At 34.8% G+C, this 15,141-nt stretch overlaps 2 protein-coding genes across 2 annotated transcripts; one reads left to right on the top strand and one right to left on the bottom strand.

Annotated features, from left to right (window-relative positions):
- Window positions 1-117: 117 nt before the first annotated feature.
- Window positions 118-1,683, bottom strand: J4E86_008503 (uncharacterized protein; the record flags this gene model as incomplete). Its single annotated transcript, XM_051449014.1, has 2 exons — window positions 118-1,330; window positions 1,367-1,683. The coding sequence occupies 2 exons, from the start codon at window positions 1,681-1,683 to the stop codon at window positions 118-120; spliced, it is 1,530 nt and encodes a 509-aa protein (XP_051300011.1).
- A 2,090-nt stretch (window positions 1,684-3,773) lies between these two features.
- Window positions 3,774-4,563, top strand: J4E86_008502 (uncharacterized protein; the record flags this gene model as incomplete). The annotated part of the gene is made up of 3 exons (XM_051449013.1): window positions 3,774-3,823; window positions 3,915-4,210; window positions 4,259-4,563. The coding sequence occupies 3 exons, from the start codon at window positions 3,774-3,776 to the stop codon at window positions 4,561-4,563; spliced, it is 651 nt and encodes a 216-aa protein (XP_051300010.1).
- Window positions 4,564-15,141: the final 10,578 nt, after the last annotated feature.

Genomic DNA, 15,141 nt, shown 5'->3' with positions numbered 1-15,141 from the left:
TACCGAGATGAGAAAAGTTGTAACACCCGGCCGAAATACAGCGCCTCGATAATCTTTTCGAGGTCCAAACCACCACACCAATCTTGTCTTGACCTTCCCCTCTTCAATCACATCCTCTCACCACCCCCCATCCCAAGGAACCACAACCCCACCTGCGCTGCTCGCCTCAACATCACTCAATCCATTGAACTCCCAACTAACATCCACGCCATGCATCTTCCTAAACCTTGTTCTGGCATCCTTCGTCACGGGATCAACCTCCAGCTCATCCGGAAAAGTCTCAAGTAGCCTCTTGACGAATCTCTTGCCCGGCCGTACTATTGTGACAATCTTGATTTCCGTATTGGGCGGCGGTGGAAGGGTCTCGGTTTTCGTTGTTTGGAGGGAAGACTTGCTGTCGCTGGTAAAGCGGGATGGTTCGACGGACGTGATGTTAACACCAGTATTTGGATCAGGGCCTCGTTCGGGGAAGACTTGTCGATGTTGTGAGATTTGGCGTAGTCGTGTGCCGAACGATTCGGTGGGGGTGATGGAAGTGGAGGATACGGGGGATAGCGCAGACGGAGGGGGTTTGGTGTGTAGGACGTCGTGGAGTTGGAGGCAGAGTGATGTGACGACTTTGAAGCGGTTGGAGCGGATCATGCCGGAGTACAGTTTGTTGGGGTCTGTACTGTTTGTGGGGGTTGTAGGTGCCGGGGTTTGTTGAGCGGGCGGGTGTATGACTTGAACGGTGGGATTGTTCTGCTGGGCTTGGAGGTGTTGTGCTAGCGGACTGGGGTTTGGTGGGTGGTTGTGTTGGCCGTGGGCGTGCGGTACTGGCATTGCTTGTTGGTGATGTTGCGCATTACCACCCATTCCCAACGCCCCCTGCATGAATTGCGGGAAAGGCATCGCGGGCGCGGGTGGAGGCGGAGGCGGGACCTGGTTCGCGTTGGCAGGAGTATGCGCATGGCCGCCTGTGCCGCCGACGATTTGCACGCCGGCGGTAGTCATGACCTGGTTTATGGCATTCTGGACATGTTGCTGTAGGGTGTGTATCTGATGTCCCACAGCATTCTGAACCGCCGGTAGGTGTCCCGCTGGTTGGGGTCCGAGAATTGGGCGTTGTATCCCAGCCAGTACGCCTGACATGAAGTGTGGACACATCCCCAATTTGAGGAATACCCAGAGACTCTTCAACTTAGGCAAATCAGCTCTTAGGCTCCTCTCTGCCTTCTTGCTTCCCATATATGCCGTCCATAATGGCAGGTCCTTGTCCTTTATGCGGATGTACACGCTCGTTATGTTTGCCGAGGCGGGAGACGTGACGACGCGGAAGATGTTGCAGTCGCTGGGATGTGTGAATAGAAACTTGTTCTGTGCGTACAAAACAATCACGGCTTCGTCGTGAACCTGCCTGTTGGTCCGGAGGAGGTTCACGCTGACATGGCGATGTTTGCTGTACGCCGATTGGGACACGGCACCGGGCCACAGGAACGGCGTGTTGGAAACCAGGGCATACGTGTAGACGCGATCGCGGAGCTCTCTCGGCAGAGACAAGAGCAGTGAGAAGCACGGATCGGGAAGAACTTCGAGGGTCGGCATCTGGGAGGCTGTAGGCGTGGGTAGTGCGGCGCTACGCGAATGCGAAGGGTTGCGGAGGCGCGCTGGGCGGCTGGCTGATTGCGGCGGCGCGTCTATCATGGTGGTGTCGGAAGAGCTGCTGCTGTTGGAGGAGGAACGTGACCGCGAAGGCGTCGAAGTGCGCGAGGCCATCTCGTCCAACTTCGGATGGGCGCTTGCTGATTAATAGCCTGGTAGCTTGATTGTGGGGCGGCGAAGCGATACGACGGACGGTACGGGACGTTGGGCGTGATGGTAGTAGTACCGTGTTGCGCGCGATTGGCGAAGCGGGGCGGATGATTCAGCGTGCTATCGATGCCCAACAATGGCAGATGGGGGCAGAGAGGTCTTATAATCCTACGCGCCCTACGAGGCCGAGATTGAGGGGAAAGTGTTGAGCGGCTGTGACCTGTGCCTCATTCCTCCACTGCTGTGATCCCATCATCACCCAGCCGCTCACGCTATCGCCGAGGCTAGACCGGTGCCGATCAGCGTTTGCACTACCCAATAACCTGCATCATCAACCACTATAGCTATTCAGAGATCCGCATGTGCTCTTCCATCTGTTTTGTCTTTCCACATGACCGATCTCTTTTAAGAAGTATTTCCATGCTATCGGTCCTTCAAAAGTACATCATTTGCCTGGTTAGCTGTCCCGCGGCGCTGAGCGGGGAACCGACCTTCAGCCTTATCCTGAGCGCGTACGTCGCGCTGTCATACAACCTCAGAATCTTCCTATGACTCAATTGCGAGATCATGAGTGCCCGAAACAAGCAGCCTCAGCTTGGCCTGTGGTCAAGGTTAGCAACCACGCGATCGTAAGGTTTGTGCCACCCATCACAATTATTGTGAAGTGATATCGCATCTGTCGCAATCCGAGCCACGACCAGATTCGACTCCCGGGTCGTGGCCAGTCTTAACGTTCTTCTGGAGTACACAGGAGAGATCTTCAATAGGATGTATTCAACCCAGCTTGGCCGCAAGCTCTCCACATCGTACTATCGAGTGTTCCATCGACCGAAACATCCAAGACCCATCAGCGGCAGAGGCAGAACGATTTAGTCTGCGTAACCATCAGCTACCTTCCAGAGGAGCCACCAGCCTTCCAGCTATATCGTGCAACTACCTCATACGTTCTTTCTTCGCTCCTGTCATTTCTTCTTCTGATATGTATGACCGTACACATTCTTCTAGCACGCCGAAAGATCTGGAAGCAGGGAACAAAGGATACAAGGTGTAGGCGAGTTTTATCGCAGAAGGTTGTAACCCTTAAATATGCAAGTTATCGTACCCGTATGCATATCTCAACCGGTACGATCCAACTAAACCTAGACGTACAAAGAACCCGGATCAAACAGAGATGAACGAAGCGCAACTACCACAATTCCCTCTTGCAGAAACGCCACGCTGCCGCCGTTGCGACTGGGAGCCCAGGTACCGGAATAAAGTCTCGGAAAACAATAGGAATGGCAACGCAGGCCGGCCGTACTACAAATGCATTCGATGTGAGGGCAGGGCAGGTCAAGGCGTAGGATACCATCTCAAAGGCTGGACAACATGGGATGATGACCGCGGTATGGATGTCAGGAATCCGGAGTGTTACTGCGGGACGGCTAGTCGTCAGGACAAAGCAGGTGCTCATACGAGTATACCTAACTTGGGGTTCTGCACGTGTGCGACGGGTAGGTGTAATTACTATTCGGCGGCTAAGAATGGGCAGACTGTCGAGCAGAGGGTGGAGAATCCGGAGATGGCTGAGTACCGCCAGTTTAGACCGTGGTTGCTTTGATCAAGCGTGGTCAGGAACGGAGCTCAGTAGAATGTGTGTTTAGTCATGCTGCGTAGGGAGATATGTCGAAGGCCGACGATCCACCGACGTAGAGTTGATGAGATTCTTTGAACAGGGGTTCAGATAACGAAAGTCCAGTAACTTAGGACTATGGAAGATACATGAGGCAGACAATAGACGCGCGGCATGCAGACGCATGTATTGCTATGCGTTCAATTACTATTCGACGAGAGAAATGCTGTGCGACATCCTTCGCATAAACCCCGCACAGTCTTCCGATAGCGGTAGCAACATGAGATCGTCTGCTGATACATGAACCAACCCGCCATCTCTCAAATTCATCTCGATAAGCCAACATGGCCAGCCCTTCAGCCACGCAATCATGCACATTGTGCAACAAACAGAACTCGAACTATTGCGCACGATGCAAATGTACCTCCTACTGCTCCAAGACATGTCAGAAAGCTGACTGGAGCACCCACAAGTTACTTTGTCCCTCATTCTCCACATTTGCCATCTCCAGCCGGCCGAGTGTCAACCATTACCGTGCAGTCTTGTTCAATGCCGACGAGGCGAAACCTCGATTCATCTGGCTTCTCTGTAAGTGGCTCGAAAAGGACGACGATGAAGATGAGGACGACGGTCTAGATTACGAATACGAAGAAGATGACGAAGAGAATTACCAGATGCCCATGACCAAGGCAATCATCGGAGACGATGTCTCCGCAAGTCATACGCCTATCCAACACAATTCGAGATTGAACATACCGCCTTCGGACACTATCTTCGTCACATACCGCGATACATTCTCGATTGATGGTTCTCGGCTAAACAAGAGCGTAGCCTCAATCACGTCCACCTAACCAGGCACGTATACGGACTGGCGCGGTCCCATCGTCGCTTATGCGAAGGTGGGAAGAGGCATGGACCCACCAACTTGCAGGCACTTTGATCTGGTCGACTTGAGACATGTCACGGACTACTTCCTCTCACACGGGTACACACCGCCTAAGGCCCAAGACAATGTGGCTCGTGTGAAGGGCGTGAGGATCAACTGTCTGGGCGACGTGAAGATGCTCAAGAAACCACCCTTCGAAGCCATCGAACTCCCAACCACCGATCCTATCTTCACTAAGCACGATACTTCTGACATCGCTAACCGCAGACTCTAAAGATTGTAATGTCTCTTATTTAATAAAGAGTACCTTTACGTATATAGTAGTTATATAATTTAGAAATTATAAGTAGCTTATTTTACTTTATATTATTATAGTACTATAAATTTATTAATAAATAATTTAATTATATTAACGCTACTAGTTTTATTAAGTACTTATTACTTATACTTATATAATAACTAAGATATAAATACTTATTACTACTTACTTATATACTAATATTTTATTAATAATTTAGTTATTACTATAATATTTAAGTACGTTTAAAAAGCTAAGTTTACTTTTATTTAAAACTTTTTAGCTTATTATTCTTTCTAAAAGCTAAGTTAAAGCTTATTTCTTACTTTTTAACTAAGCTTTTACTATAGTATTATTTATAATACTATTAGTATTTATTTATTAAGCTATATATATAAAGAGCTCTTACTTTATTTAGTAAACTACTTATAAAGTAATTTTATATTCTAAAAATAAAGTTTAACTCTTTATATTTTATTTTATATTTTATTAAATATATAAATATTTTTAGTATATAATAATATCTTTAACTATATACTTAGAACTTTAGCCTAAGCTATACTATATTAAGTAAGTTAGCTATAAGTTAGAGCTAAGTGTAAAGATCTTATTAATATAGTAGTTATTATTTTAGCTTTATTTTTTATTATTAAATATATTATTTTCTTAGAGCTAAAAGTTTCTTTTTAATATACTATTATAAGTAGTAGCTTTATTTATAAAATATTTTATATTTAAAGTACTATAGAATATACTATACTACTTATAAAATATAGCTATACTAAGCTTATAACTTCTTTTAAAAATTTAAAAACTTTTTTAAAACTTCTTTATAACTAATTTATAAGTATTTTATTTATATAGAAATATATAAATAATTAAATAATTATTATATAGTACTATAAATAAAATAAAGAAAAACTAAAATATTAAATTATATATACTATAGTAAGTTAATAGTTAAGAAATATATAATATATACTTTAGTATCTTTATTACTTTTATAACTTATATAACTATAGCTACTAATATTTTTTTTTATTAATATTATAAGTATTAAAATTAGCTTTTAAGAAATATTTATACTTATTAATAATATTTTAGCTACTTTTACTTTTTTTAATTTACTTAATATTAATAAAGTAGCTAGTATATTATAAGCTAACTTTTTTATACTTATTAGCTTTACTATTACTTAACTTATTATTTTTATTATTACTTTACTTATAGCTTTACTTATTAGTTAAAATACTACTTATTAATAAAAGAATAGTATATACTTTTTTTAAGTATAAAATATATAAAAGTACTATTAACTAAAATTTAGCTAACTATATAAGTAAAACTTATATAGTATAACTATAAGTAGACTTTAAAAAATAAATAGTAAATAATTATTATAGTTATAGAAAGAGAAGTAGATAAGCACTAGGTTTTATAGAAGACTAATAGCTATATTAAGTATAATAATAACTAACTTATAAGAATAAAGAGAGCGCTAAGAAATATGTAACTTACTCTATAGTTCTATATATATTATATATATTAGCGTTATTAGCTATAAAGAGATTCTTAAGAATTCTACTTAGCCTTACTACGTTCTAGCTTCTAGAACTTACTAAGACTTACTAAGACTTATAAGACTATAGAGTTATCTTAAGTATATAGCTTAGATACTAAGCTCTTATAGCTTAGTATATTTAACTTTATATAAAACTCTAGTATTTAATCTAAGAATTATACTTTTTTTTTAACTCTTTATAATATTATATTATTCTACTAAATATACTATTACCTCTTATACTATTATATTAATCTTCTAATTATACTAGTATACTAACTTATTCTACTTTACTTACTTACTCTCTAAGAACTAACTCTTAGATTATCTTAGAATAACCTTTATACTTTAAATACTCTTAAGATAAGTAATACTAAGATAGATACCTCTACTACTTTCTATACTATAAAAGTTACTAGTAAAAGTAATAAGTCTAATATCTATAATAGAGAACGTAATAAGCTTAAGAGTTAGCTACTCTAGATTAACTATTACTTCTACCTTAAAGATAATAAGATTAATAATAATAATATAGTTATCTAGGCTACTATATCTCTATAAGAAAACGCTAGAGAATAGATTATATCTATTATTTATTACTATATAGATAATACTATTAAGAATATAGATAATAAGAACTTAGTTAAGAACTAGAATACTTTTAAAGTAAAGATATATAAAGTCTTTTTACTTTTCTAGAAGATAGTAATCGCTAAGTAGAAGATTTAATAGCTACGCTAGACGCATTCTACTACTAACTATACTACTTAGTTCTAGTAGTACTAAATAGTTATTAATTAGAATAATAACGCTTTAATATAGATATATAAGTAAGATCTTAAACTCTAGGTTTGTAAAGAACTAATAAGAAGTAGAACTAGTATTAATACGCTTTAAGAACTTATAAATAAAGCTATCTATATTAATAATAAACTCTATAGACTCTAGCTAGAAGAATAACTATTTACGTAGAGAATATAAGTACTAGAGAATATAAATAGAAACGCCTAGGTTTACTCTAAACCTTACTATTTGTACTCTAACTAAGAACGTCTATAAAATAATATATCTAGAATTCTAGAATTATATACTACTAATAGCTATAAATCTATATATCTTAATAATCTTAATAAGAGACTTAGATAACCTAAGTTTTAAGATAAGAAGTAGAAGAAGAAGAACTTTAACTACTACGTCTATAGTAAACTAGGTTATATAGTATAAGACTATAAGAGCTAAGATAAAGTAGTATAATAGCTAAATATTCTATAATCTATAGATCTATACTAAAATAAAGAGTAGAATATTATTACTAGATCTATTTATAATATTAATAGTTATATAAATAGTATAATTAATAAGCTAGAGAATCTAACTCTTATTACGCTAGAAGACGCTACCTTAGAAGAAGTAAGTACTTCTAAGAATAAGTTCTTCTAGAACCTTAAGATAACTAAGATTAACTAGACTAAGTTTAGTAAGATAAAACTATTTTAATAAAATAATAGGCTAGTAACACTATTTATACTAAGTAATAAGATACTATAGCTCTTACTATAGAATAATTAACTATAATAGTATCTTAATAAACCTAATATTAACTACGCGTATAAAATATCTAATATTATAGCTATAATAAGATAAGATTTCTATAAACTATTCTAGAAGGTAAATTGCTTTAAGAGTAACGTCTCTAAAGATATACACTAGTTTCTACTAACGTCTAAAGAACTAGACTAGATTAATAGAGTAGTTAAGTTATAGAAAGATAATAACTATTACTACTTAGATAGAGAATAAGCTTAAGAACTAAACTAGCTTAAAGAGAAATAACTAATATAGTTAGCACTATAACTAAAGAAGTAATAATATAAGAACTAATCTAAATAAGAATATATTAGAGAATAATACTAGATAGATTACTATAATCTATAATATATTAAACTAATATAAGTTATATACTTATATAACTATTATACTATTTACTACTCTAGTAAGGTTAATACTAACTACTTCTCTAGAATATGCTATAAGGTAGTCTATTACTAAAAGCGATAGTATAACTACTTAAAGAATAAATACCTAGTATATCTATAGAATAAGAGAAAGAAGCTATACTTCTATAGTTATAAGAACTTATAGAAAATACTATAGATATATATAATAGTATAGATAGAATATAAGAATAGAAGTGTATAGAAGTGTAATTAACTCTTATAGTATACGTACCTTAATATTAAATATAACGCTTATATACTTATAAAAGAACTCTATAGATATAACTAGTAGTCTTTTTTAGATAGAAGACTAGTATATCTAGAGCTAGTAAGAAGATTAACTTATTAGACTTCTTTAGACTTATTAAGCTTCTAGTATAGCTTAATAGAGTATAAATATAGGTATTAGTAGATTTAGAATCTAGCGTAAGCTATATTTTAAGCGCTGTAGTAGAACTAGCTAGACTAGTTCTAACTTAAAAGAAGAAAAGCTATCTACTACGCGTTGCTAGTAGATAGCCTATACTAGATAAATCTACTATTATATATAAGGTTATAAGAGTAACGCTCTATATCTAAGAATATTAGAAAATAATAGACTTAGACGTCTTAGAAGTAGCTACCTATAATATTATATTAGAACTTTTCTAGTTATAAGAGTATAACCTATAAATTAACTAGAAGTTAAGATAGCTCTTATTTAAATACTATAGACTAGATATATCTATAAGTAACTCTATATATTATATAAAGTAGATAGTAGATAAAAGAGAGATTAACCTAATTATATAGACGCGATAAATCTTAACTAAGAATAACTTTAAGAAATAAAGATTTAACTTAATAGATATAGAAAATAATAGCTCTAATTATAAAGTTAGAGTTCTAGAGAAACGCGTAACTCTAAGTATTCTAAAAGAGTATAAAGAATTAAAATATCTTTTTATAGAAGTAGTAGATAGCGATATCTTACTAAAGTACTAAGATTAGAACTATAAGATTATTCTAGAAGAAGAGAAGAAATTACTCTTTAGACTAATCTATTTCTTATTAGAAATAGAACTTAATATTCTAAAGAAGAAGCTAGTAACTAACTTAAAGAAAGGCTATATTAGACCTTCTACTTTGCTAGTAGAATTTCTAATACTCTTTATTCTAAAGAAGAAAGAAAACCTACTAAGAATATACGTTAACTATTAGAAACTTAATAATATTATAGTTAAGAATTAATATCTTCTACTAAATATTATAGAACTATAGAATTAACTATTAAAAGCTAAGATCTTTATAGTAATAGATCTTAGAGATAGCTACTACTTTATTAGAATAAAGAAAGATAAAGAATAGAAGATAGCGTTCTATATATAATATAGATATTATAAATATACTATTATACTATTTAGGCTTATAAACGCTCTAGTAATATTTTAGATACTTATTAATAACGTATTAAAAATATACCTAGATATCTTTATTATTATATACCTAGATAATATTCTTATCTACTCTAAGAATAAAGAAGACTACATTAAATATATCTATATAGTACTAAGATGCTTAGACTAGTATAACTTATAAATTAAGCTAAAGAAGTATATATTCTACGTAATAAAAGTACTCTTCTTAAGCTATATTATAGATATTAATAGAGTATAGATAAGCGAAGAAAATATTAAGCTTATTAAGAAATAGCCTTAACTAACTATAGTTAAGAAGATATAGTTCTTCTTAAAATTTCTAAACTTTAACTAATAGTTTATTAAAGACTACTCTAAGATTGCTATTTCTCTAACTAAGCTAATATAAAAGAATACGCCTTTTATATAGAGTAAAAAAGTAGAAGACGCGTTCTAGACGCTTAAGAATATAAGCATTATACTACTATACTTCTATATATTCTAATTAAAATAACTCTTATAGTTTAAAACTAACGTATTAGATCTTATACTTAGAGGCTACGCTAGCTAGCTATATAAAGGCAAATAGTATCTAATTATCTACTACTTACGTAAGTTCTTAGAGTCTAGAGAATAATATAATGTTTATAATAAGAAGCTTCTAGCTATTATTATATATCTAGAATATTAGAGAATATACGCTAAAAGCTACTTAGAACTTACTATATTTATAGATTATAAAAACTTAGTTAACTTTATAACTACTAAGAAGCTTAACTACTAATAAGTTTAATAGTTAGAGAAATTAAGCTAGTATAAGTTTAAGATTATATATATATCTAGAAAAGATAATAGTAGAGTAGATACTCTTAGCTATAGATATAATATCGCTAGAACTAAATCTATTATAGATACTATAATACTTAAGATTAATAATAATAGATTATTAGAACTAGCTAAGATACTAAACTTAATACTACGAGTTACTAGCGAAGTACTAGAAGAATTATAAGAAGTAATTATTAAGTAATACTATAACAACTCTATATATAGTTACTCTAGTATTACTAGAACTATAGAACTTATTTAATATAACTATAAGTTTCTAAATATAAAAAGTAAGATTACTATCTTTATTACTAAGTGCGCAGACTATTAGAAGAATAAGTATAGTATCTACGCACTCTATAGAGAAATACAGGCAATAGAGCTATCTAACTAGTCTTAGTTAGATATCTCTATAGACTTTATTATAGGCCTACTAGTCTTAAGAGACTCTATAATATAAGTATTCTATAATACTATTCTTATAGTAGTAGATTGCTTTATAAAGTAAGCTAAGTATATTACCTTTTATAAGAACTTTATAGTAGTATAACTTATATATATTATTAATAATTAAGTTATCTAATACTATAGTATTCTAAAGTTAATTATTAGTAATAGAGATAAGCTCTTTATCTTAAACTTCTAGACTATCTTATTAGCTACTATTAGAACTAAGAGAAAGCTATCTATAGCTTACTATCTATAGATAGATAGATAGACTAAGCAAATAAATCGCATAATAAAAGTATATCTATGTATCTATACTAATAAATAATAGAATAACTAGATATTATTACTATCTATAGTATAGATAGCGTATAATAATAAGCTCTCTAAGTTTATAAGATAGACTCTATTCTACGCGAACTATAAGAGATACCTAAATCTCTTTATATATACTTTTTCTAGTCTAAAGATAGAAGTAGCTATTACTACTACTAATAAGCTAAAGATAGTATATAAGTTACTTAAAGCAATACTTAAAAAGGCGTAACACTAGAGTATTTTATATATTAATAAGAAATAAAAAATAGTATCTTAGCTAAAGAAGAGAGATAAAGTTTATTTATTTATAAAAAATCTCTATACTAAATAATCTAATAAGAGGCTTAATAATATTAAGGTTAGACTATTTTTAATTCTTAACTAAAAGAGACTAGTTATATTTATACTTAACCTTCTACCTAATATAAAAATTTACCTATAATTCTATATTAATATATTAGAACTAGTAGACTCTAAGACGCTACTCTAGAAAACCTTTTACTTTAAAATAGAAGAAGATAATATCTTTAAGATTAAATAAATCTTTAAATATTAATAACGTAATAATAGAATAGAGTATCTAGTTAAATAGTTAGAATATAATAATAGTAATAATACTTAGAAACTAGATATAAACCTTATAAACTACTGCTAATATCTTATATAGTACTACTAGAGTTATTCTAAAGAAAGAACTAGTTAATAGTAGCTATCTCTACTAGCGCTTTAGAATTTATAGACGCGAGCTTCTAGTTAAAACACTTAAGATTCTCTAAGCGCTCTAGCTTCTCTATATCTACCTAACTAGCATTAAAGACTTCTACCTCTTACTACTTTAGAAACTTCTACTATTTCTATAAACGCTTTATTTTACTATAGAATACGCGTAGTTATTCTTATATATCTAAAATTACTTTCTTATCTACGTCTTACTAAGCCTCTATAGCCTTCTCTTGCGCTTCTAACTTTATAAGCTTATAATTAATTTTTAAGAAATCTAGAAAAGAAATATTTACTAAAATATAATTCTTTACTCTATTATAATAATAGTTTCTATATCTATTACTTAAGAATAATAGTTTATACACTAACTTCTTCTTTAAATAATACGTATAGATAACTATAGTAAGTATACTAGTTAAATTAATATAGTTACTCTAAGAGTAATAATAATAAGTACTATAGAAAGTTATTAAGTTAGTATAAGAATATATAGTAGAGAAGAGAAAAGTAGTATTATAGTTATAGAGAAAGAAGTAGATAAGTACTAGATTTTATAGAAGACTAATAGCTATATTAGATATAATAATAACTAACTTATAAGAATAAAGAGAGCGCTAAGAAATATATAACTTACTCTATAGTTCTATGTATATTATATATATTAGTGTTATTAGCTATAAAGAGATTCTTAGAAATTCTACTTAGTCTTACTACGTTCTAGCTCTTAGAACTTACTAAGACTTACTAAAACTTATAAGACTATAGAGTTACTTTAAGTATATAGCTTAGATACTAAGCTCTTATAGCTTAGTATATTTAACTTTATATAAGACTCTAGTATTTAATCTAAGAATTATACTTCTTTCTTAACTCTTTATAATATTATATTATTCTACTAAATATACTATTACCTCTTATACTATTATATTAATCTTCTAATTATGCTAGTATACTAACCTATTCTACCTTACTTACTTACTTCTTAAGAACTAACTCTTAGATTATCTTAGAATAATCTTTATAATAATTTACTTTACTATTTTTTATAAGCTAGCTTTATACTAATACTATAAAAAACTTAGTACTTTAGTAGTACTTACTTTTAGCTTAAAATATAAGTAAAATATATTAATAATATTATTTATAGTTATAACTTAAAAGTATTAACAAAGTAAAAATTTAAAAATAGTAGTAGCTATTAAGTAATAGAATTTATATTTAAGTAAATATTTATTTTATGTGTCTTATGTAGGCTAAACGCGAAGAAACAACTATCGCCGACCGCATTGGTCTATCCATTCTGACACGCCGCTGCCCACCAGATCCGAAGTGGGCCAACAACAGAGAAGACGAGATGTTCGCAGACGGCAGTCCTACGAACAACCAAAACGCGACCTTCCTACACCAGTGTCTAGATCCTAAGGCCGAATTCGATTTCAGTACTGGATCTATGGGCTGGGGATGGTGTTCTATGCCATGGCAAAATAACGTTGGAAGTGCGATTGCTGTACGCAAGGACAAGAAGCCACTTCTTCCACTACAGATGGAGGCACTGGTAAAGTGGTGTAAAGAGGAAGTTCGACCGATCTTGGCTCATTCTATTGGAGAGTTCACGCCGGAACAGCCGATCAGCAAAGAGGATGTTTTGACGATTGTTTGTCGGCCTATGTTTGTGGTTTATTGGACCAGGTTCACGAGTGAGAGGAAGGATTATGAGACCCCTAGTCCGTATGATGACGGTAGCGTTTGAGTGAGGGTTGTGACGCAACGACCTTATACATGTGAAGGCTTTCCGAGTTTGCAGCCTACTTGGGTACATTAAAATAGAAATATGCCTAGTAGGCAACCTAAAGTCGACATAGACTCCAGTGCTTGTTCCTATGTACGCACAGATAACCCATCCAGATGGTTGCTGTTGCGCTAAAAAGACTCTGGGCGCACTTATATATTGGAAGGCATGAACCAAACGTTGAATTTGAGTCTCATCAGTGTCTTTCTCTCGTCCAAATAGTCCTCCAGAAAGACGACATGATTAGATTATAGTGAACGTTTCCCTTTCGCATGCTTCGTGATAGGTACGGGCACCCTCACAACAGATGTACCCAATGCCCACGCGCTCAAAACAGCGCCCCTTGATACTAGCATGATGACGCTCGACCAAGACCAAACATATTACCTCGTCGAAGGCCTCGTACACAGGAGAAAGATGGAAATGCTCTGGCTCCCCACCTTCCCAGTCGAAGCACACAAATCCATCAACTTCCTCCATCGCTTCTGATAGTGGTCGGAAAGCGCGTGCTCTCGGATTAAGCTCCCCAGGAAGATCCACGTTTCCTCTAAACTCTCCTTTGTGTGAGGCTCGTAGCATTCCCGAAACGTTCAGTGGGTGGCTTTCCCATGGAACGTGAACTTTGCTTCCGATTGCCTCGAGTTTCAATCTAATATCAATCCAGTCGTAGAAGTATTCTTCCATTTGCAAGTCGATAACCTCGATGGTGCTGAACTCTACAGCACCCTCTAGAGATGCCCATGACCATGACGAGCACAGCCTGGATAGCTTGTCGTCACAAGGTAATGGTGTAGCTCTTGGCTCTTTGGGAAACCACAGTAATTCGTAGACGAAGCGCCACGAGCCATCATCCCAATGACCATCGACACAAGAAAGCCCGGTTTGTTTCTCAACAACTTGGATAATACCCAGCAGAGCCATCATACGATCTCGCGTTTCAGTAAACTTCCGGGCGCAGTAGTAAATAACCAAGGCTCTCCAGCATTCGTAGAACTCGCCAAGTTGAGATCCAGCATATCCTGTCTTGATATCATTTGTGCGTTCGACGGGTGATCGTTCGATGTATGGAATGGCATTTTCTTGTTTGCGCGCTTGTCTCGTGATGGGCCGATTGCAATGACTGTGAGGGTACTTTGGGTGGTCGGGGTATGGAATGGCGTTCACATGAGTCCAAAATTTCGATAGTTCCTGATGGATTGTACCTTTGACCTCGATGCCGCAGTCGCTTTCTTCTCCGAGGAAGTGCTGTTTGCATTCCCAGTACACCTGTGAAGAGGCAAAGTGAAGTATACGTCGCGAAAGGATCTTTTCCTGTAATACCCAACCACGCGTATTCAGCGGTGCGTCGTAGAGGTCGCTTTGAGGGGTCCAGGAGGCATCTGTAAACCACATATGTCCTTTATCTTCATCCGTACCATCACAGGGCAATCTGATCCAATTGGCCACCGTGCGAACGCTGTCCAGTCCACCGTTACCATCCGTTGCTGAAGTTGC

This window comes from Alternaria arbusti, assembly GCF_024043155.1.
Source record: "Alternaria arbusti strain BMP 1465 chromosome Unknown scaffold_13, whole genome shotgun sequence".
Taxonomy (NCBI): Eukaryota; Fungi; Ascomycota; class Dothideomycetes; order Pleosporales; family Pleosporaceae; genus Alternaria; species Alternaria arbusti.
The sequence above is the reverse complement of the archived record's forward strand: the minus strand, read 5'-3'. Positions and strand labels throughout refer to the sequence as shown.